General features: G+C 47.9%; 1 protein-coding gene and 1 pseudogene across 1 annotated transcript; one reads left to right on the top strand and one right to left on the bottom strand.

Annotated features, from left to right (window-relative positions):
• Window positions 1–468: 468 nt before the first annotated feature.
• On the bottom strand, window positions 469–2,243 carry LOC146788879 (18S ribosomal RNA; annotated as a pseudogene).
• A 9,093-nt stretch (window positions 2,244–11,336) lies between these two features.
• On the top strand, window positions 11,337–16,945 carry LOC146788880 (glutamine amidotransferase-like class 1 domain-containing protein 3, mitochondrial). The gene is made up of 4 exons (XM_085630474.1): window positions 11,337–11,702; window positions 13,663–13,834; window positions 14,605–14,806; window positions 16,222–16,945. Exons 1-4 carry the CDS (start codon window positions 11,595–11,597, stop codon window positions 16,412–16,414), a joined length of 675 nt encoding a protein of 224 aa, XP_085486600.1. The 5' UTR covers window positions 11,337–11,594; the 3' UTR covers window positions 16,415–16,945.
• The last annotated feature ends 5,635 nt before the right edge of the window (window positions 16,946–22,580 follow it).

Genomic DNA, 22,580 nt, shown 5'->3' on the forward strand with positions numbered 1-22,580 from the left:
CTTCTCTTCCAGGACGCCCTGCTGTGCAAGACGGGCTGCTCAGATGTCGCCCGAAGCCCCGTTGGGCCAAGACTCGGCTTTGGGAGGGCCAGGGGAGGCATGGCTTTTCAGGGAGGGGTGGTCCCAGCCCGGGGAGGCACTGCCATTTAGTTTCCCTCCCACCGCGGGGGTCGTGCAGAGTGAACATGGGTTCTGTCTCGGGAGGGCTCACTGCTGTGCCCCTCCCAGAGAGAGGGACAGGGGCCGAGCACCATCCCCGTCCCCTGTCCCTCAGGCGGTCGGGTCCTCCCCCAGCGGAGGAAGACCCGCCAAGGCGCAGTCCTTACCCAAGCACCCAATGTGGCCACGGACCGCTCTGCCGGCCGGGTCGTGCGAGGGCAGGGCCGGGCCCTGTGCCTAGGGTGTGCTCGCAGGAGGCGGCCGAAGGTTTCGAGCTGGCACCATCCGTTGCTCGGGCTGCTCTGCCATTAATAATCCTTCTGCAGGTTCACCTAAAACCTTGTTATGACTGTTACTTCCTCTAGTCAAGTTTGGTCATCTTCTTGGTGCTCTGCCAGGGCCGTTGCCGACTCCGGCGGGGCCGATCCGAGGACCTCACTAAACCATCCAATCAGCAATAGCGACGGGCGTTGTGTACAAAGGGCAGGGACTTCATCAACGCGACCTTATGACCTGCACTTACTGGGAATTCCTCGTTCATGGGAAATAACTGCAATCCCCAATCCCTAACACGAACAGGGTTCAGCGGGTTACCCGCACCTGTTGGCGAAGGGTAGGCACACGCTGATCCGTTTGGTGTAGCGCGCATGCATCCCCGAACATCTAAGGGCATCACAGACCTGTCATTGATCGAACTTGTGTGGCTGAACACCCCTTGTCCTTCTAAGAAGTTGGATGCCGACCGCAGGGGGTCACGTAACTAGTTAGCATGGAAGGGTCTCATTCGCTATCAGAATTAACTAGACAAATTGCTCCATCAACTAAGAACGGCCATGCACCAACACCCACAGAATCGAGAAAGAGCTATCAATCTTTTCCGTGTCTGCGCCGGGTGAGGTTTCCCTTGTTGAGTCAAATTAAGCCGCAGGCTCCACTCCTGGTGGTGCCCTTCCATCAATTCCTTTATGTTCCAGCTTTGCAACCATACTCCTCCCGGAACCCAAAGACTTTGGTTTCCCAGAAGCTGCTCGGCGGGTCATGAGAACAACGCAACCGGATTGCTAGTTGGCATGGTTTATGGTCGGAACTACGACGGTATCTGATCGTCTTCGAACCTCCGACTTTCCTTCTTGATTGATGAAAACATTCTTGACAAATGCTTTCTCTTTGGTTCGTCTTGTTCCGGTCCAAGAATTTCACCTCTAGCGGCACAATACAAATGCCACGGGCTGTCCCTCTTAATCATGGCCCCAGTTCCGAAAACCAACAAAATAGAACCGGAGTCCAATTCCATTATTCCTAGCTGAAGTATTCAGGCAACCGGCCTGCTTTGAACACTCTAATTTTTTCAAAGGAAACGCTTCAGACCTCTGGGACACTCATTCAATAGCATCAAGGCAGTGCCGAGAGAAAGGCGCTGGGGCAGGCGGTAGCTCGCCATGAGGAGGACCGCCAACTCGATCCAAAGATCCAACTACGGGCTTCTTAACTGCAGCAACTTTAATATACGCTATTGGAGCTGGAATTACCGCAGCTGCTGGCACCAGACTTGCCCTCCAATGGATCCTCGTTAAAGGATTTAAAGTGTACTCATTCCCATTACAGGGCCTCGAAAGAGTCCTGTATTGTTATTTTTCGTCACTACCTCCCCGAGTTGGGAGTGGGTAATTTGCGCGCCTGCTGCCTTCCTTGGATGTGGTAGCCATTTCTCAGGCTCCCTCTCTGGAATCGGACCCTGATTCCTCATTACCTGTGGTCACCATGGTAGGCACAGAAAGTATAATCGAAAGGGCAGACATCCGAATGTATAGTTGCCATCACGGGGACGTGCGATCGGCTCGAGGTTATCTAGAGTCACCAAAGCACGGATTGGTCATGGTCTCATAAATCACGCTTCACGGGAGGTCAGCGCTCGTCGCCATGTATTAGCTCTAGAATTACTTACCACAGTTATCCAAGTAACAGATGGAGCGATCAAAGGAACCAGAACTGATTTAATGAGCCATTCGTAGTTTCACTGTACTTATATGTGCATGGCTTAATCTTTGAGACAAGCATATGCTACTGGCAGGATCACCCAGGTACCGCACCTGCTGACGAGGTGGGTTCGGGAGCCGTGTGCACCGTCATGCGACTGACACCTTCGCACATCCCCTCTTGGGAGCCTGCTGGGGAGAGAGCCCACCTGCCTGTGCGGGAGCGCTCGCTGAGAGAGGGTGGGCAGGTGTGGACACACGGGCACCGGTGGGCCCAGCCATCTTCCTGGAAGGGAGAGGCGGGCCGAAACGCAGCCTGAGTGAGACGCAGGGGTGCCGGCACCAGGCGGTGGCGGAGTCCGCAGAACACAGCTGCTGCGGAAATGCGCTGGGCAGAGAGACAGCGTGGCGCGCAAGGGGTAATATACCTGCCAGGCAGCAGCATCCAGGACATACGCAACCCGACCCCTTCCATTTGGGTCGGACCACTGAGGGTCGCAAGCTTTGCTCTGCTGGGTTTGGGGGAGGGCCTCCGACAAGCACCAGGTCCCTCGAGCCGGACGGTCCATGCGGGGTGGAAGCTCTTTCCTTGAAACAACAGCTGAAGCTGGCCAAGCAGTCCATCCCTAAACAGACCAAGCATGACCAATCGATCGGAGTGCGCGGCACTGGCCGGGGCCTCCCCCAGCAGGCCGCACTGTGTGGGGAATGCCAGCTTCACATCCCTGCCTGTTCCCGGGGCGAGCAGGCTCGGATGAAAGGCCCATCGGGAAGGGTTGGGAGGCAGGCATACAACAGGGCCCCTGGGGGCCCCAGCAGACGGCCCGTGTCCTGACTTCCCCTGTCTCGGAATCGCCGGACTTCATGGAGTTTTGGCTGACCCTCTCCCTAGTAATCTAGTGGAAAAATACCCCCCTTGTAATCCGTGCACACCAGGTGACGGAGGGGACCCAAGGCACAAATGTGCGTGACCTCCTGGAGCTCTCGCTGGGATCAGGTAGGCAAACGGGCCCTCATCGAGACTTCCAGGGAAGCCTGGCCATCTGGTTGCCCCATTGGAAAGCATTGCATGCGAGCAGATGGCCAAGGCGATAGGTGTGACCAGATGGCAGAGGGGAAAGGCACAACCAGATGGATGGGCTTGAAGGGGGGTCATCTAGTCGCACTGTGCCCTAACGAAAGGGCGAGCGGGTGCCGGTGCATGGGGGGCTGGAAGCCCGGGACCCTAGCTGGGCCTCAGCCATGGGGCTGCAAGAGGTAGCTGACGGGCAGTCTGACCCGGGGCCCACGAACCCCTTGACAAGCAGCCAAAGCATGGGAGGTTTTCAGGGAACCGCGTCCCGGGCCCTTGTTGGAGTGGCAGGCCAGAGGATGGGACCAGGGAAGGAGCACCCAACCTGGGGCCTGGTGGGGTCACTCGACCCCATCGGGGCTCCCGGACTCAGAGGTGCAGGGGAAGCCTCCCTTGACCCACAGGACCCCGTCCTAGGCACCCTGCCACATGGCAGGCCTGAGGATGGAGCCTGGGGTGGGGAGGCTGCCCTCCTCAGGACCCTCAGAGATCCTGGCTAGAGCTACTGAACCCAGCCAAACAGGGGAAGGGTCCCGGGCACGATGCAACCCCGTCTCGGGCCTTTGGCAGAGGGGCAGGCTAGGGGACGGGGCCCAGGGCTGGAGCACCCGACCCTGGGCCCGGTGGGGCCCATGGACCCGGCGGGGCCCTTGGACCCAGCCGGGCTCTTGGTCCCAGAGGCACAGGGGAAGCCACCCCAGGCCCGTGGGACCCCATCCTGGGCACCCAGGCCCAGAGGTGCAGGGTAAGCCTCCCCGGGACCCCATCCCGGGCACCCTGCCATGCTGCAGGCCCAAGGACAGTGCCCGGGGTGGGGAGGCCACCCTCCCCAGAGCCTTCAGAGGCCCCCGCTGGAGCTCCTGAACTCAGCCAAGCAATGGGAGGCTCCCCAGGCACTATGCAAACCTGTCCCGGGACCCTGGTGGAGCGGCAGACCGGGAGACTGAGCCCCGGGCAGGTGCGCCTTCCCCGGGACCAGGCGGGCCCCTGGATCCCATTAGGGCTCGCATGCCCAAAGGCACAGGATGGGGCCTCCCCAGGCCCGCAGGACCCTTTCCGGGGTGCCCTGCCATGCGGCAGGCCCAAGGTCGGAGCCCGGAGTGGAGAGGCAACCCTCCCCAGGTGTGGTAATGAGCACTTTCATTCCTCAGAATGTTCAGTTCTCTTAATTCTTTATTTCTTAACCAAGCTTGGTTAGCCATATTCCTTTACCCCTTATTCTTGTGTATCTTTGCTTCTTTTGGTTCATAGCTGTGTATTCTATTCTTTTGGGCATATTATCAAGAACGGCGTTAAAATTATCGCCGCTAAAGCGGCGATAATGGGCTTGATAATATGCCCTTGAGAATTTCAATAGAAGCCCATGTTCACACCAGAACATGGGCTTCTATTGGAATTCACACGGGCATATTATCAAGCTCATTATCGCCACTTTAGCGTCAGTTTCCTTCCGCTAAAGCGGCGATAATTTTAACGCCGTTCTTGATAGTATGCCCCTCTGTATGATGTTCCATTCAGTTGGAGTTGCCTGGCTTACGTTGTGGATGCTCCTAATAAAGCTCTAAGCTAAATTTTACATTTTGCGAACCCTACTTCATTCTGGCGACGAGTGGTGAAGTCCTTGCCTGGCAGGAGCATCCACCTTTTTCCACATCGCTGGAGCAACAGTTTGTGTATTTGGATTTGGATTTTCTGCACTTCTTAAATTTGTCTGGATTTCCTTCAACGAGACTCTACTCCTCGAGCTGCCGCTTTCACCCTGTTGATTGCTGGTGTTGAAGTAGGGCTGTTCTTCGCTTTTCCAATATTTGGGCACCCCGCCGTTGCACTCATGCCATTGCCTTCGAGACTGAGTTCACGAGACCGAGTGTTGCCTACTTACGGCAAGCCACGTGTTTACGTGCGAGTGTGCCATTCACGACTGTGTTCTTTCGTCACAGCATGGTGTCTCCTAGATACGGAAGTCTTCTTGTTGACGCATTAGCATTTCCTGGATACACGCTCATTCTTCCGACCGTCGTCATAGAAACGGCACGCTTTGTGTTTTACGCTGTCTGTGCATGAAAACAAATCGAGAAGATTCATAGCCAGTCTCTTACTTTAAGTGTTTCTGTGAGAGGCTTTTCTTCTAAGCTTGGCTAATTTCCTGTGTCTCACGGAGTAATAATTTACAGGTTGGATTATTATTATTATTTCCTTTTTTTCTTTTTTCTTTTCACTTTTGTGCTTGCATTTATTACCATGGCAAGTACCAATTGTGGTTATCCACCACCGGCATTTTTAAAAGGTCCCATCCAACGCAGCATGAAGTGGGACAAGTGGCTTTGTCATTTTAACAACTACTTATTGGCCATCAATGGTGCAATTTTTCCTCCACAAAGGAAAACAGCTTTACTTCTAAATCTTATGGGTAACAATGCAAAGGATATTTTTGAACACTTACCTGCTGCAGCACCTCCACATGGAGTGGATGCTGGTGACTATGATTGTTTTTCAGCAGCTCTTGCTAGAATAAAGAAAAGATTTAAGGAAGAGCTACACATAGTTTTAGAAAGATTTCATTTCTACACCTGTCACCAGTTGATTGATGAATCTGTTGCTGCATATGTTTCTTTGTTAAGAATTCTAGCTGCTGACTGTGTGTTTGGTGTTGAGGTTGATACCTATATCAGAGATCAACTGATTATTCATTGTTCCAACAGGAAAATACAAGAACAGCTCCTTCATCAACGCAACCCTTCACTTCAAGAGACTATTGACATTGCTAAGAGTTTAGAACATTCTATTAGTTTTTTTTAAACGATTAATGTAGACACCACTGTTGTGGGAGTAGCAGCATTATCTGTCAAAGATACTAGCAACGTTGGTTTTCCTAAAACAAGATTCTCTAAACCCATCACTTCTTACAATAATTCTATACCCAAAGTAGTGTGCAATCGTTGTGGGTCTAAAACTTATTCAGCTCAATACAAGTATTGTCCAGCCAAAAATAGGGAATGTTATTCATATGGGAAATGGGTCATTTCGGTAATGTGTGCTTAAGCAAAAGTAAAGGAGTTTCTATGAACCAAGAAAATGACAATGAAGAACAGTGCGTGCAAGATGTTATGTTGTGCATTAGAGTTTGTCCAATTTCCACTGAAAAGAGGGATGTTTGCATGATTAGTTCTCAAGATGTAGTTTCAATTGAACATGCTGAAGTTACAGAATATGGTCTATCTTCTGATTCGGGTGCAACCACTTCTAAATTGAATGTGGCAACATCTCCCTTGAATCAATCTAAAGAATGTCATTTGCTTTTTGGTGTTTCCTTGAGTGGTGTTGATGGAGAGCTATATGTTCCACCTATGTGTGAAGTTACTATCGATGGTAGAACATTACAAGTCATGGCAGACTCTGGTTCTCCACACACCATCATTTCTGATTTATTTTTCAAGGAAAATTTGCATGACAAAGTTTTGGAACCCTCTGATATTAAAGTTTATGGGTTTGGTGGAAAAGAAATCGCCATAAGCGCTTATTTCGTGCCTGAGATTAAATTCAGACATAAAGTTATTTTTGGAAAGTATATGTTGCTATTGATAGTTTCCAAGTCTTAGGTTGGAGACATCAAGAAAAGTTCAACATTACTCTTTGCCCTAATTCTAAAGTACAAGTTTGTTTCGCTGAGGATCCTGAATTTGTCCAAAGTTTCATTGAAAAAGATAACAGATTAGAGTGTATCCTAGATAAACATAAAAATCTGTTTCGTAAGAAACTAGGTCAGGTTAAAGGTTTTTCATACCACATTCAACTTTAAAGAAATGGTGTTCCCGAGAAACATAAATTGAGCCATGTTCCTCTGTCTGTTCATGTGGAGTTATCTCAAATGCTCAAAAGCATGTGTGCTGAAGGAATGATCGAACCGGTGGACTCATTAGAGTGGGTTTCTCTCATTGTTTAAGTTAAACAAAAATAGGGAACTTCGTCTCAGTTCCGATTTGAGGTCTGTTAACAAACACATTCTCGTTGATTGTCATCCCTTGCCTAGAATTCAAGATTTGTTATCCAGATTAGACGGGGTGAATGTTTTTTCCACCACAGACCTTAAATCAGCTTATCTTCAGGTCACATTATCTCCCCAGTCAAGACATTTAGTCACATTTATCACACCTGATGGAGCATTTAGATATGTCAGGATGCCGTTTGGATTACTTTCTGCCTCTTCGGTATTTCAAAAATTTATGTTCTGTCTTTTTGGAAGTATCGATGGGGTTGTCATGTTCCAAGACAACATTCTCGTTTTCTCCAAAACCAATGATCAGCATGCTTCTTTACTGAGTAGAGTGTTGACCATTTTAGAGGACAAAGGGATGACTGTGCGTCTAGATACGTGAAAGTTTTTCACAAATGAAGTAGAGTTCTTAGGACACACAATTTCCAGCACTGGTATTGCTCCAAAAGAAGACTTGCTTAAATCTATCCGAGATATGCAAGTTCCTAAATGTAAAGACCAACTCAAATCCTTTTTAGGTTTATGTATTATGCAAGATTTGTGCAAAATTTTGCTGACATTGTTTTACCTTTAAGGTTATTGTTAAAAAAAAGGTGTCAAATTTGAGTGGCTGGAAGTTCATGTTGCTGCGTTCAGTTCTTTAAAAAAGGCTATCATTGAGTCCAAACCCCTGTTTGCCTTTTCATAAGAGGCAACCAATGTGGTCACTTTTGATGCCAGTTCAACTGGACTTGCTGCAGTGTTTAGTCAAATCAAAGATGGGGTTGGATGCACCAATGCTTTCGCATCTCGACCTTTATTTAGTGATGAATCGCGATACTCCACCATTGAACGCGAAGCTTTGGGGTGTAAATGGTCTGTTGAACATTTTAAAATGTATTTGTGGGGAAAACATTTTCAACTCAAAACTGATCATAAGCCTTTGATTTACTTACTCTTCAAACATGGCATGGGAAAGGCTTCTTCTAAGTTGGTTAGAATTTTATCAAAACTTTATGAGTACAATTTCAATGTGAGTTACGTTCCTGGGTCACAAAATGTTTGGGCTGATTGTTTTTCTCGTTTGACAGGGGATGTTATTACAGGTCCAAATTGTTCATCTCTTGAAGAATGTGTTGCTGCTTCCATTGATGATGTTGTACTCTCGGTGAGTGAGGTTATTTCTAAGGAAGAAGGGTTTGCAGCAATGTCGCAAGATGATGTTTTGGTTTCCCTCAAAAGTTACATGTTGGATGGTTGGCCTTTAGAGAAACATTTATCTAAAGAGTTGCAGGTTTTCTGGAAGGTCAGAGATTACTTCTTTTTCGAAACTGATCTTATTATCAAAGGATGTTGTTTTGTTCCACCTTCTTGTATCAGAAACAAATTGATTTCCATTGCCCATCTAGGTCATTGGGTCAATCCAGCATTATTAAAAAAGTCAGGAATTTTTTGGGATAGCCTTATATGGACAATGATATTGTCAAATGTGTTGAAAATTGTCTATTGTGCATCAAATCTGACAAGATTTTGAAGACCCAACACGTTCATCATATTCAAACTAACTTTCCAGACAAACCTTGGGCCAAATTGGCCATGGATTTGTTAGGACCATATTCATTCTGGGAAGATTTATATCTTAGTTCTCATTGATAATTTTTCCAAATGGAATGAGTTAAAATTGTTTTTTCATCCTGATACCTTCACCGTTATTGAGTTTTTGCAAGAAGTGTTTAAGAAGGAAGGTTTTCCTGACGGTATTGTAACTGACAATGGTTCCCAGTTTACCTCGTTTACTATGGAAGATTTTTTTAAACAAGTTGGTAGTCGTCACTTTACCACGGCACTTTATTCACAAAACACGATCGGTTTGGTGGAAAGGTTTAACAGAACTTCAGTGGAAGGGGTTCAGTTGGCTCGCAAGTCCAGAATTGATGTGAAACAACATATTGCTGATTTGTTGTGGTCTTACCACTGTACTCCTCACTGTACCACCAAATGTTCTCCTTTTTTTGTTGCTCAAAGGGAGGGCTCCTAGGCAAAAACTTACCCATGGGTGGTTATTTCCCAAAATCACTACTCATAATCTTGAACATATGTATGATGTTGTCAAACATAAAGTGGAATCCAAAGAATCTAAAAATGTTTTCAAGAGTTCGTAGATACTAATAATAAGTTATCTATCGGTGATGCTGTTAAGATCAAACTTCCTGTTCATGTACATAAAGGTTGTTCAAAGTTTTTTGAGGTCAGAAGAGTTGTCAAACTAGGAAAAACGTCAGCTTTACTGGACAATGGATCTTGGTGGAGTTTGTCCAGATTAGCTAAAACTTGCTCTCCTGCCGGAATTTTCTTCCCTGTGATTTCTCCAAACAATGTTACTAATGTTCCTGATTTTGGAAATGAATACTGTTTTAAAAATGTTTCAAGCAAGGAAACATTTTGTGATACTTTACCTGAATCTATTGAGAGAAGTCAGAGAAATATTATGTTGCCTTCAAAGTACAATGATTTTGATATGTATTAACCGGTTTTTTTATTTCTTTTTTTGTTTAAAGGGAGACAGGTATGTGGTAATGAGCACTTTCATTCCTCAGAGTGTTCAGTTCTCTTAATTCTTTATTTCTCAACCAAGCTTGGTTAGATATATTCCTTTACCCTTTATTCTTGTGTATCTTTGCTTCTATTGGTTCATGGCTGTGTATTCTATTTTCTGTCTGATGTTCCATTCAGTTGGAGTTGCCTGCCTTACGTTTTGGATGTTCCTAATAAAGCTATAAGTTAAATTCTACATTTTGTGGACCCTACTTCACCAGGGTCCGCAGGGCCCCGGCCGGAGCTCTTAAACTCAACCAAGCAGGGGGTGGCTCCCTGGGCTCTATGAAACCCAGTCCCTGGCCCCTGGCGGAGCGGCAGACCAGGAGACGGAGCACAGGATGGAAGCGCCCTCCCCGGGGCCCGGTGGGCCCCTGGACCCTGTCAGGGCTCCTGTGCCCAGAGGTGCTGGGTGGGGCCTCCCCGGGCCTCCAGGAACCAGTCCTTTCAGAGCTTTTGTACCCAGCCAAGTAGGGGCCACGCTCCCCGGGCCCGGTGGATCACCGTCTAGGACCCCTGGCAGAGCGGCAGGCCAGGAGACTGAACCTGGGGCCCCTGGACCCTGTCGGGACTCCCGCGCACAGGTGATGCCTCCCCAGGCATGTGGGCCCCCGTCCCGGGCACCACGCCACACATTGGGCTGGGGGACAGAGCCCTGGGCTGGAGGGGGCGTCCTGGCCCGTCCAGCTGCCGGCTGAGGACCGCTAGGCCGAGAGGGGTTCAGGAATACCCTGTCCCTAGTATTCCGGAGGAAGGATACCCCCCTTTCTGGTAACCCGTGCGCACGGCAAGACTGAGGGGACCCAAGGGGTGGACACGTCCAACCTCCTGGAGCCCTGGCTGGGATCTCAGAGGCAAACAAGCCCTCATCGGGACTTCCAGGGCAGCCCGCTCACCTTGTTGCCCCATTGGAAAGCATTACGTGCGCCCAGATAGCCCGAGGGGGGGGCTGTCTTAGATAGGCTGGTTGGTGTACAGTGAGGAGTCTGCCTTGGACACAGAAGGGTGTGCACACAAGGGGCTGGAAAGGGCGGGTGTGCCCACAGTGGGCTGCCTTGGGCAGGACGATTGGTGTACAGACATGGGACTGCCTTGGGCAGGGAGGTGTATGCACACAGATGGCTGCCTTGGACAGGGAGGGGTGTGCACACACAAGGTTGCCTTGGACAGATAGGGTTTTGCACACCGGGGGCTGCCTTGGACAGGACAGTTGGTGTACAGATAGGGGTCTGCCTTGGACAGGGAGGGGTGTGCACACAGGGTGCTGGACACGGGGGGCAGGGGGGTGTGTTGTGCACACATGGGGCTTCCTTGGGCTGGGCTGTGTGTGCAGGCGGGAGTCTGTTGCTGTGTTTCATCCCCTGCTCCTGTTACAGGCAGATAGTGATACCTGCTTCTTGCATTTCCGCAAAGCGTGGGTGACTCAGCAGTTTGGGTGAGGCGTATGCAGGGGAATCCCCAGGTGGCATAAGTGCATGCTGATTGCACACGCGGAGCGGTTTATGGGCACCTCCAGTCTGCGCCGCCCATCACTTCCTCCTCCACCCTCCCCATCACTCCTGTGCCTATAAGAGACGCGGAGGCGCCTGCAGCAGACACGAGACTGAGCTCCCCTCACCACAGCCTGTCCTGCCTCCGGAGCCCTCGCTGCCTCTGACCCTGCGTCCGTCTGTCTGTCTGACTCTGTGACTATAAGAGACGCGGAGGCACCTGCAGCAGACACGAGTCTGAGCTCCCCTCACCACAGCCGCCTCCGGAGCCCTCGCTGTCTCTGACCCTGCGTCCGTCTGTCTGTCTGTCTCAGTGCTCGCTTCACACGATGGGGAAGAAGGTGGCTGTCATCCTGGCCGGCTGCGGCGTGTACGACGGCAGCGAAGTCCACGAGGCTTCGGCGGTTCTGGTCCATCTCAGCAGAGCCGGGGCTCAGGTAAGGCCTGCACTCTTGACATACATGTATATGGGGGTGTGCGCTCTGTGCCGCTCGCTGGGCTTGTCCTCCGAGGCAGCTGAAATCTACCGTCCATCCTTCCTGGCTCTTCCACTGCCTCCACCTGCCCTGGGACATTGTAAAAATGAAATCGGATAACTTATATTTACTGCGGCCGCGGCTATAACATCTCGGAGCCCGGCTGCCACGGGGCTGGAGGGTCCTCTATGGTTCTCTAAGACTTAGTGGTGTCAGAGCGTTACTGGCACGTCACTGCGAGAGTGCAGACAAAACCGTCTGGGCATTGACATCACTACAGGGTGCCATAGGATAGTGCGTCACTTCCGCGAGCTGTGACATCACTGATGGGGTTTCTTAGTCTGCTGTTGGACTCCGTGATGTGGAAGCCAGACACGTTCACGTCACTGCGACGGATGCTGACAGCTTCCCGGGGCTTTGCAATCACAACCAGTAACTGTGTTGTCATTGCGTGAGACTGTGACGTCACCTCCAGGAGGAGTGCCATCACCGCTTCGGACTAGGATGTCAGCACCAGGTACCGTCGCATTACGCGCAGATACTAGTATGAGTACCAGAGCCAGTGACATCACGCCTAATACTGTTATGGACCTGTAACGGACTGTGACGTCATGGCCAAGTTCTCCAAGGTCACTCCAGAGGATTAGATCAGTAAATACCAGGGGCCGTGATATTAGTGGCAGGCACTGCAAGGTCGACAGTGTAGCATCGGTGACAGAGACTCAAACATCACTGTCAGGGGATGTAACACAGTCATCGAGAAGTGTTTCATCACTAACAGCGACGGTGACGTCACCGCCAAGGCTTGGCGCTGGGAACTGATATGCTCAGGCGACATATTGTGGCATTGCTGTGTGTGGCACTGACATCACAGACTCGAGAGTGCCGTCGCTGCCAGGGACAGAGACGGCTCCGTCGAGGTGAGGTCACTGCCATGCCGCATACACGCACAGCGTGTTTATTCCCATCTCTGCAGGAATATACCCTTCACCCCGCGAGGACACGGCTCTCCGACTCCTCGGAAACCCGTCCGCGGGTAGCGGCTGATGTAAAGCTGTTGTCCTGAGCCTTTTATGTGCCTCTATTTACAGAAATAAAAAAACTGACCCCCGGTTCCCCGAGGCCTCATTTAAAACAGGTCCCTTAATGTGTTAGGACGAACGTCTTGAGGTCCGCCAGGGATGACGGTGTACCCTCGGCGAGATTGTCGCTGAATCCGTCCATTTTGTTTCAGATCCAGGGGCATAGCTACTACCGGTGCACCAGGTGCAGTGCACCAGGGCGCAGGGCCCCGAGGGTCCCAATGAACCCTGTTAATTGCTGTATTTTCCTACACCATCATCAGTCTTGGGGCCATTATCCTGTTTGTACCAGGGCAGCCTTGCTACGCTACTGTCAGATCAGGATATTTAGTGATTATTCACTAGGTGGGACGAGCCGCACAACCTAGAATCACAGGTCCGCCTCCCTGAACTGATCAGAATTAAATACATGAAAGGGTTATGTGACAGATGGTACGTGTCCTGGAGAAGACCCTGGTGATTCAATGTTCGGGTCGAAACGTCCACAGTATCAAAGGGCTGTCCTACTAAAATTAATGGAATAACCAAGAACTATATTGGGCTTGATGCACTGTTGGTGTCGATGACTGTATATGTGTATCATATTGTACACTGTTGTGCACTTCTACTTTTGAGCACTGCGCCGTCTGCGCCATTGCTGAGTCTTGCATTTATCGAAATGTCATACGCATACACTTGTCACCTTTTCTGGGCCAGTGTAAATCTGTAAACATGCAGTGTAAAGCACTTTGTAATGGATATAGAAAATATAAATACATACATACATGCAATTAATTCATATATACAAAAGAGTGTATGGCTGCTAATCTTCCTGCTTCACTGTGACCCCTGTTCCTTAGGAAGGACTCTACGCCCCCAACATTGAACAGATGCACGTGGTGGACCACGTGACAGGGCAGCCCACGGCAGAGAAACGTAACGTGCTGGTGGAGAGTGGGCGCATCGCCAGGGGCAACGTCAAAGACCTCTCCTTGCTGAGGGTCAGCGATCTGGATGCACTGATTGTGCCAGGTGAGGAAGCACCCAGGGGATGGTTGCATCTTGCATGTGTAAAGCGATGCCTTTATCCTGATAGGCATGGGGGCGCCCAGGGGATGGTTGCATGTGTAAAGTAATCTCTTGAATCTGCCAGGTGAGGAGTCACCCGGGGAATGGTGGTATGTGTAAAGTGAGCTCTTGAACCTGATAGGTGTGGGGGGTCCCAGGGAAGTTTGGTATGTGTAAAGTGATCTTGTGATCCTGATAGGTGAGGGGGCTCCCAGGGGATGGTGGTATGTGTAAAGTGCTCTCTTGATCCTGATAGGCGAGGGGTTACCCAGGAGATAGCAGTATGTGTAAGGTGATGCCTTCATCCTGAGAGGCGAGACTGTACCCAGGAGATGGTGGTATGTGTAAAGTGATCTCTTGAACCTGATAGGTGAGGGGGCTCCCAGGGAATGGTGGTATGTATGCATAAAGTGAAGGGCAAATGGTCAGTGGAGAAGCTGTCTGGTGTGTGTCATCTGCGATTGTAGCAGTCTGTGTGAAAGCCCAGGTGAAAGGTCACCTTTGATTGTGGGAGCATTTTTGAAGGCCATCTGTGATGCAAACGTATGAGGATTGAATTAGATTCTGCAAGGGGGGATCCATGCAGAGGACTGAGGGTCTTTTCATCTCACAGTCAGTCTCCTACTCACCCTGGAGCTCTCACTCTCTGATGTTGATAAGTGCTGACGTACTTCCTGTTTCCTCCCTCCATCTGCCCAACCCTCAGATCACTCTAACAGGGCTTGTGTTTGCAGGTGGCTTCGGGGTGGCGAAGAACCTGTGCTCCTGGGCCGTGAACGGGAAGGACTGCACCGTCAACCAAGCGGTGGAGGACACCATCAGGGCCTTCCACGCGGCCAAGAAACCCATCGGCCTCTGCTGCATCTCTCCGGTGCTGGCAGCCAAGATCCTGCCCGGCTGTGAGGTCACCGTGGGCCAGGACGCAGAGTGTGACGAGTGAGTGATAGTCATGAGCCTAGACTGACATCGGGGGGTGTGAGGGTCCCAGAGTGAAGTCTGGAGGTCCATGACAAGGGCTCAGTGCTTCCCAGCTCATCCCATGGGTGTCCATTAGGGGTATCCAGGGGTGGCAGAGTCCATACCTTGCTTGCCCTTTGGTGTCCCGGGCACTGCCATGGCTGCCTAATTTGTCAGGGCCCGTGAAGGTTGCGGCAGGAAAGAAGGTAACCAGGGCTCTAACCACCAGAATAACCTCTTTATAGGTTACAACCTTTAACTAATCTCAAGGCCCTCTGGGGCAATTAAGAGGTGTTGAGGGGCGGAAAGTTGGCCAAAGTGTCAATCATGTGATGGATCAGGGGTCAAGGGGTCTGGGGTGGTCCACATGTCTAGCTGATGTTAGTGACTGTATCAAACAACCAGACAATGGGGCAAGAATACTATTTTTGGGCCTGTAAGTCAGAAACTTGTACATTTCACTCACCCTGAAATTGGTCGGACTGGGTCATTTTATAGAATTTGATGGCCATCGTCGTGTTGGATGTTGTACAGGCCCTATATTCAGCAATCTATACATTATATGGCTATTGGCAGTCATAGAAGAATTCCATGGGGAGAACCCAGTTCCTTCATGAAGTCACAGAGCTAATTCCAATATCCTTATGATGTACGGTGTTATTTCTTAAAATACATGGTCATATAACCACCCTTCCCTCCCGTCTTTTATATACTAACACATCACTTTGAATTGATAACAGGTGCAACTGGCGTACACATGTAGTTTTTCCCGTTGCTGGCTGGGCTTTCCACCTGATTATAACTTTGGATAAATGGGGAATAATCTGCATATTATAGTTCTGCCACTGATGTTGGGCTTGTTACTGCTCCTGGTGCACACAGTTGTGCAGGCAGCTTCCTCCAGTGAGGACCAGCCGCCTCCTAATGTCTGGCCCGGGGCAGAGTTGAGCCTCTGCTTTTCTGCACCTGCACACCCTATATCGCATACATTTACTCGGAGTTTCTCCGAGTTAGTGCGCGAGCTGCAGCCAGCCCGGCTTGGAAACAGTAAGCAGTGGCTGCCTCTCTCTGTTTCCAGGCTCTGGTGCCTGCAGTTCATGCAGTAATTCTGGAAAATTGGAAGTTAAATGAATGCGCTTTACACGGTGGAATCGCATATACCAGACACACAGCTGGGACCTTTGCACGCGCACGCATCCATGATACGGCCTCATTGGTACCTGCCTGCATAGGACACAGACATGACACATTTCCCGCCTCCTCCTGTGTTGTAACCTTTATTTCTGGGTGTGCCTAACTGCTACCATAAGCTCCGATTGTAATCAGTGATGTGTTCGCACAGCCTGTACCTCCCCAGGCAGTATTCAGTGACTGACGTCTCTTCTCATCCTCAGGTGGCCCTTTGCCCAGACCGCGCAAGGCATCGAGAGCATGGGCTGCAAGCACGTGAACAAAGACGTGCACGAGGTGCACGTGGACGCCAAGAACAAGCTGGTGACGACCAGCGCCTTCATGTGTAAGGCCCCCATCCATAAGGTCTTCGACGGCGTTGGTGCGATGGTGAAGGAAGTGCTGAAGCTCGCGTGAGCAGCGTGAGGATGACTTGCAACATTTGTACTTCGGCCACATCCAATGGAGAGACCCCTCAACTCTGCGGTACCACCAGACCTTCCGCAGAAACCAGAGTTACCTCTGCTCCCAAATTCAATGCAGGAGAAAGTCTCATCTGCCACCAAACCAATAGACTAACAGCGGAACCCCGTCAGCTCTGCTACCACACCCAACATGGCGTCTCTCAAGTCCCAATGAATCGTGAACTGTCAAACACTAAAACAGAGACTTGGATTTCAGGGCCACGTCCAATATGGAGGCCAGAGTGCACTCTACCACCACACCCACTGTGAAGACCGGGGAGGTCCTTACACCACCACATACACTACTTAGACCAGGGCCGCCTCCACAACAGCACATAATATGGAGGACAGAGTTCCCTCTCGGGCCACACCCAGTACACACTACTACTATAGCGCACTAATTCCAGGGGTGTAGTCCAAGGCACTGCTGAATCCCGTACTGATGTATTTTTATACTGAATAAAATTACTTTATTTAAATTATACTCATAAGCATGTGTTTCTATCTTGTTATTGTGGTGTGACTTGGCAGCGCAGTCTGGTTTAGCAGCGCAGCTGCCGCCAGACAAGTATGTGAGAGCCACCAGGAGAGGGGCTTTGGCTCCGCCCACATGTTGGGAGCCAGGAGTACATGTTTTGAATGGGCAGAAGTTGTGTGCTTCCACAAAAAAGTACTTGCCTTCCACACAGCTGTGATTTATTTATATAGCTGCCTGAGCTTCAACTTTCAGGGGCACACACAGTTGTAATGCTATAAAACTGTCTCAGATAACTAGATAATTTATGGTGTTCTTCTCTAGCAGCAGCACAGATGGGAGGAGTGTCGTCATTAGGGTACACTTGACATTGCATTCGCGAGCCAAACCTACTGGCATGGCCAATGCTTGTTATAATTAAAACAACTTTGAGGTACTGTATCCTCTCTACCACCGCAACCAATAAAACTACTCACTAGCCTCTATGTAACTTGTGTCCTCTGCCCATGGACACTTATAAAACATGCTGTCCCATGTGTAGGCAGTCCTACTCTTTGACTCACTAAAGACAGCCTGGATTGCGCATAATAATATCACAGTGGGCGATCAGACTCAACCACTGGCACTAGTCAATATGGCCACGAATTCCCAGAATGCCTGTTAGATAGCAACTCATTCAAGTTTTAGGAAACTGTCTCGGAATAATAATAGCACAGCAGTGGTAGCCTTTTCAGTGGTAGCCTTTTCTAGAATGTTGCTGGCCTGTCTAATAAGCTGAAATCCGACCAATGGCTTGATTTTATAAAAGACTATAGTATTGTATGTTTACAAGAAACCTGCTCGAGAGAACCTGTTCCCATCAATGGCTACGCTTCTATATATACTCCAGCTAGTGTAGCTTTGGGCGGTCACTCTAAGGGTGGTCTACTAACTCTGGTAGCGACAACACTATCAGGCAAAGTTGGAAAGACCCAGCTTCATTCAGCTCACTTCCAAATTATTAATATTCTTTTTAGAAAAACTGTGACATTGATCCTTGTTAATTTTTATCACAACAATTTCAATACTACGAACACCGCCATTGCAGAAGAATTAGAGAATACACTGTGTGGACATATACAGGAGATAAACAGGGATTTTATTGTTATTTGGGGGGGTGATTTTAACTGTAAAGTAAGCCCTTATCTCAGCAGTCTGTATGTTGTTTAATAAACAGAGCCAGGGATGGTGGTTGTCACTTTTACCATAACCCTTGCAGGAATATTTTTAACACATTACTCTCAAAATTCTCCCTTTTTCTTACAATTGACCTTATTCAACCGAAAGGCACAGAACTAGTCTCATATGTGGGCAGGGGTCAAGGGTCCCTAATTGATTTTATTGCCCTCTCTGATTATTTCAAACCCAATCTGTGACTTTTCTATACCTAAGGTCTGTTTTAGTCACCACTATCCATTATCCCTTTGTTTAGAGATTCAAACTGGTGAATCCTCAGGGACAACTAAATTATGACCCATAATCCACACTAAAACAAGGGGCTAATGCGGAAAGGGTCTACTATTAATCCAGACACCGTCTTACACCAGATAATGAAAACCAATATGAATCAAGTTTTAGATTGTCTAAAAGACTACATAAATCCATCATCCATGTTAACATCTTTTGTGGCAATAACTGAGACCAATAAATTAACGCTGCTTTATCTGGTGACTACACAATGAGACCGCGGAAGCAAAGTAAGTGGTTTGATAGTGATTGTTCACAGTCCCACAACAAACTAGTCAAGGCATTGAAAAAAAGACCCCGAGATAATTCAGTGGTTAAACAGCTGCGTTTCGAATATAAACAGGCATTAGGGAGACATAAATTAGATATAAGAAGAGAAGCCTGGGAACAACTTCAGGTAACCAGTCAAAACACAGATCCCAGACTTTTTTGGAAAACTGTTAATGCAGACTTCTTTAAAAGCTCCCACAATGGTAACATTGATGCTACAATCATGCCTGAAGCGTGGTTGGATCATTTCTCCTGCTTATATAGTTTCATTGGGGTGCAGTATATCAATCTAAATTACGGGGCCTCAGAACTGGCCCATCCAACGTTTGACGAAGTCGAAAGGGCCCTAAATCAAACAGTGAAGAACAAGGCTCCTGACCCTGATGGCATCCCAGCTAATTTGTTTTTAGCGAACCCTGCATTATGGCTTCCACTATTGACTAATATTTTAAGCTGTGTAGCATCCCAGGGTCCCCCTGATTCTTGGAGATCCGTGATAATAGTTCCCATTTTTAAAAAAGGTGACAGGTCTGACCCAAAATGTTACCGGCCCATCTCACTGATTGATTGTACTTACAAACTGATGGGCAGGGTCATATTAGAGCGTTTGGGCAACTGACAGCGGGAAATTTTCAGACATACAATACGGTTTCAGGAGGGGCCTGGGAACTGTAGAACAATGTCTCAGTCTGCACCTGGTCATGAGTAAGTACACAATAGCCAAGCCCAGCTCCCTTTATCTTGGGTTTATGGACCTCACGTCTGCTTTTGACTGGGTGCACAGAGGGAGATTGTGGGGAAAAATGTTGAGTATGGGCATTGAACCATCTATTGTCCACTTTTTAGCCACTGCTTCAAGATGCGATGGGGAGGGTTTGATACAGAGCTGGGGGCTAACTCTCGACCCCAATACAAATGAATCGAGGGGATCGCCAAGGTTGCGTTCTTGCACCTTTAATGACCTATGGAGCAATCTCAACTATGGGAATGTGGATGCGCCCAAGATTGTTTTTTAATGTCCAGAACCAGCGTGGGGTTGCAGAAGCTTTTAATCAGGTTTAATGATTTTATGAATGAATTTGGAATAAAGACAGGGAAATCCTTTACTCTGGTGGCAGGCAAATACCCCATCACTTTAAAATCTTGTTTTATAAACAATGGAAAATTGTATTATGTTCCTACTTTTTCTTATCTGGGATTTCCTTTTGACCAAGAAAGCACTTTGCACCACCTAGTTAACCCAGGATCGTTTTAACCAAAACCTAGAGGCAGTTTTTAGATTCATGAAAAATTAGTCTCTAGAGCGATAAACGCAATTGTTATTATCTACAAGGCACGGTCCTGTTCTGTTATCTTGTATGGGGCCGGAGTACGGGGCTCCTGTAATACAGGGGGGTTGCAAAGAGCTGAGAATACTTTCATGAGACGTTTGCTGACAGTACCCAATAGTCTCCCTGCTACTGTCTGCCATAGCGAACTTGGACTGATTCCCCTGTCTTTTCGTATACAGTTAGCACCGATTTTATTGTGGCACTCTATCTGGGCAAAGGCAGAACCAGCCCTAAATCGCGCCATCATTTTAGACGGTCTCAAATAGGACCACATGATGAAGATACCTTGCTTCAGCTGTATAAAAAAACAGTTGGCGACAATGGGGCTGGTAGACTGTTTTCATAGTCCAGCTAGCATTGCAGGGATCTCAACAGCTAAATTAAAAAGGGAGTTTTTAACCTGCCTATATACAGCCAGAGGAAACTTGGAGGGGGCAAAGAAGAGCGTCGTTGAACACTCGCTTTTAGTCTGCTCGCTTGGCGTTGAGCCCTACTTCTCTTTTTACTTTAGTCACCCCAAATTGTTTTACCTTATAGGATTTAGGTTTGGTATTTCGCACTTTTTGGTATCCTATCCCAGTAAAGTTTATTGCGGTGCTAAACGGGATCTTTGCCCTTGTGACTGTGAGTCTAGGCAGTGCACATTACATTTTATGTTTTTTTGTCAACTCTACATTGAGCCAAGGCGTGATTCGATCATACCTCTTTTAAAGTTTTTAAATATTAGGAAGTGTCGGGCAGCACTATACCATCTCCAGCTTTTAAAAGAAGAATTTACCTGTTTAATGATTTACAGATATATTTCCTCGGCTGTTCGATTATGTGATATTGTTGGTAATTGACTTCGTTCATCTGTTTTTAAAATAATTACCCCTGGGCTTACCGCCTTTTGGGACAGGGGACAGGGGGCTGTTATGAATTTATTTATGACCCGTTCCTCAAATGCTGCTATCTTGTGTAAATCCACCAACTATAATCTTGATGTTCTGACAGTGAATTTGCTATTGTTATTCATCATATTACTTATGTTTTTAATTTGTTTTAAATGTTTTGTTGATGTATTCTTTTATGGCTTGTAGTTAGCTGAATAAAGATATTTTGACTCACTGACTGAATACATGTAATTTGTCCTCTCTTTCTTGCCTTTCCAAGTTCCCTGCCATCTTACTTCCTCCAGCCATCCATCCACTCCATTCCTTCCTTCTTTTTCTGTTCATTTATCCCTTCCGAATAAGCAAAAGATTGCAAGCCCTGAAGGGCCATTAATGCTAATAAGAGCCTGGCTGGCCTGTTATTCAATAGGGCTGGAGTTGCTCTGAAGGTTCAGGGCCCCTGCTGATGAAACTGTCTCTTTCCCCAGGTCCCCGAGTTTAATTGCAGCAGGCACAAGGGGGCTTCAAGAGAGGGCGGGAGAGGGGGCAAGAGATCAGTGAGAGAGAAGAGAGGGTGGTGAGAAGGAGAGAAAGGATGGATGAAAACAGAGCGAGGCTAGGAGGGGAGCGGGTCTGGTGTGAGCCTTTTATACCAGGGCTGCTCTTGATTCCATAGTCCCGCCCTGATGTCGGTCTCCAAGACAGGTTCTGGGTCAGATCAGGAGAATCTGACTAGTAAAGCTAATTCATATACTGCATTGCATTATTGATTATTAGAAAAGCGAGTCCGTGCTGGTTCAGTGCCACGCATAACATGAAAGAAGAAGGACAAAACATTAAAGCATCAAAGGAAAACTAAAACCATAAAAACAGAGAATATCAAATAAAATTTTATTTCGTTTTGATTACAAAAACTCCCAAGGATGTCAACAAAACAATCACATTCTAATATAACACTTATATTAAACCGCAATAACACTGTGATGAGAACAATATTCTATGAATTAGATAAAATAAATTCCATCGTATAAGGTATGATCTATTATAGGACATCTTTGAATTTGTTTAAAAATAGTGTTAAAACTATTAAAATATTTATACATTGTGGGAGCGGCCTAGATACAATTTCAGAGCTTTTTGTGGGCTGCAAACATCATTTCTCAGGAATATACTTTTTTGAGAACAGATGGTGGAACTGATGAAGCTGCGGGCAAACCAACACTACATGCGATAATTCCTGGACATGAGATCTATTCTACAGTACAGGCAATTATGGTCACCAATAGTGTACGGTACCCATATCATTTGCTAAAATTAACTCAAAGCAGTGAAAGATAGTGCAGAAATGTCAGAAGAGTTTCCCCATGGAGTTATCTCTCAACATTACCAAGTAGTGTTTCATTTGATTAGGCACTGCGGAAACAACAACTATACGCAGGCTATTTATAGGTGAACAGTCATTTATTTTGAGAGACAACCTTATGTGTCACCCCCAATTTTAAGGTAGTTTTTACTTATTAGTAATATTCCAGGAATTTTAAATTCTCAATATCGAAATTTAAGATTTTCAGTGGATCCTCAAGATTTTGGCCAAAGATTGCGTTTGGCTGATTAATAATACACAATTCTGTTTTAATAGTTCTTAAATTGTGTGAGATGTATCCT

The sequence above is a fragment of the Triturus cristatus genome, chromosome 10 (genome assembly GCF_964204655.1).
Source record: "Triturus cristatus chromosome 10, aTriCri1.1, whole genome shotgun sequence".
NCBI classification, from domain to species: Eukaryota; Metazoa; Chordata; class Amphibia; order Caudata; family Salamandridae; genus Triturus; species Triturus cristatus.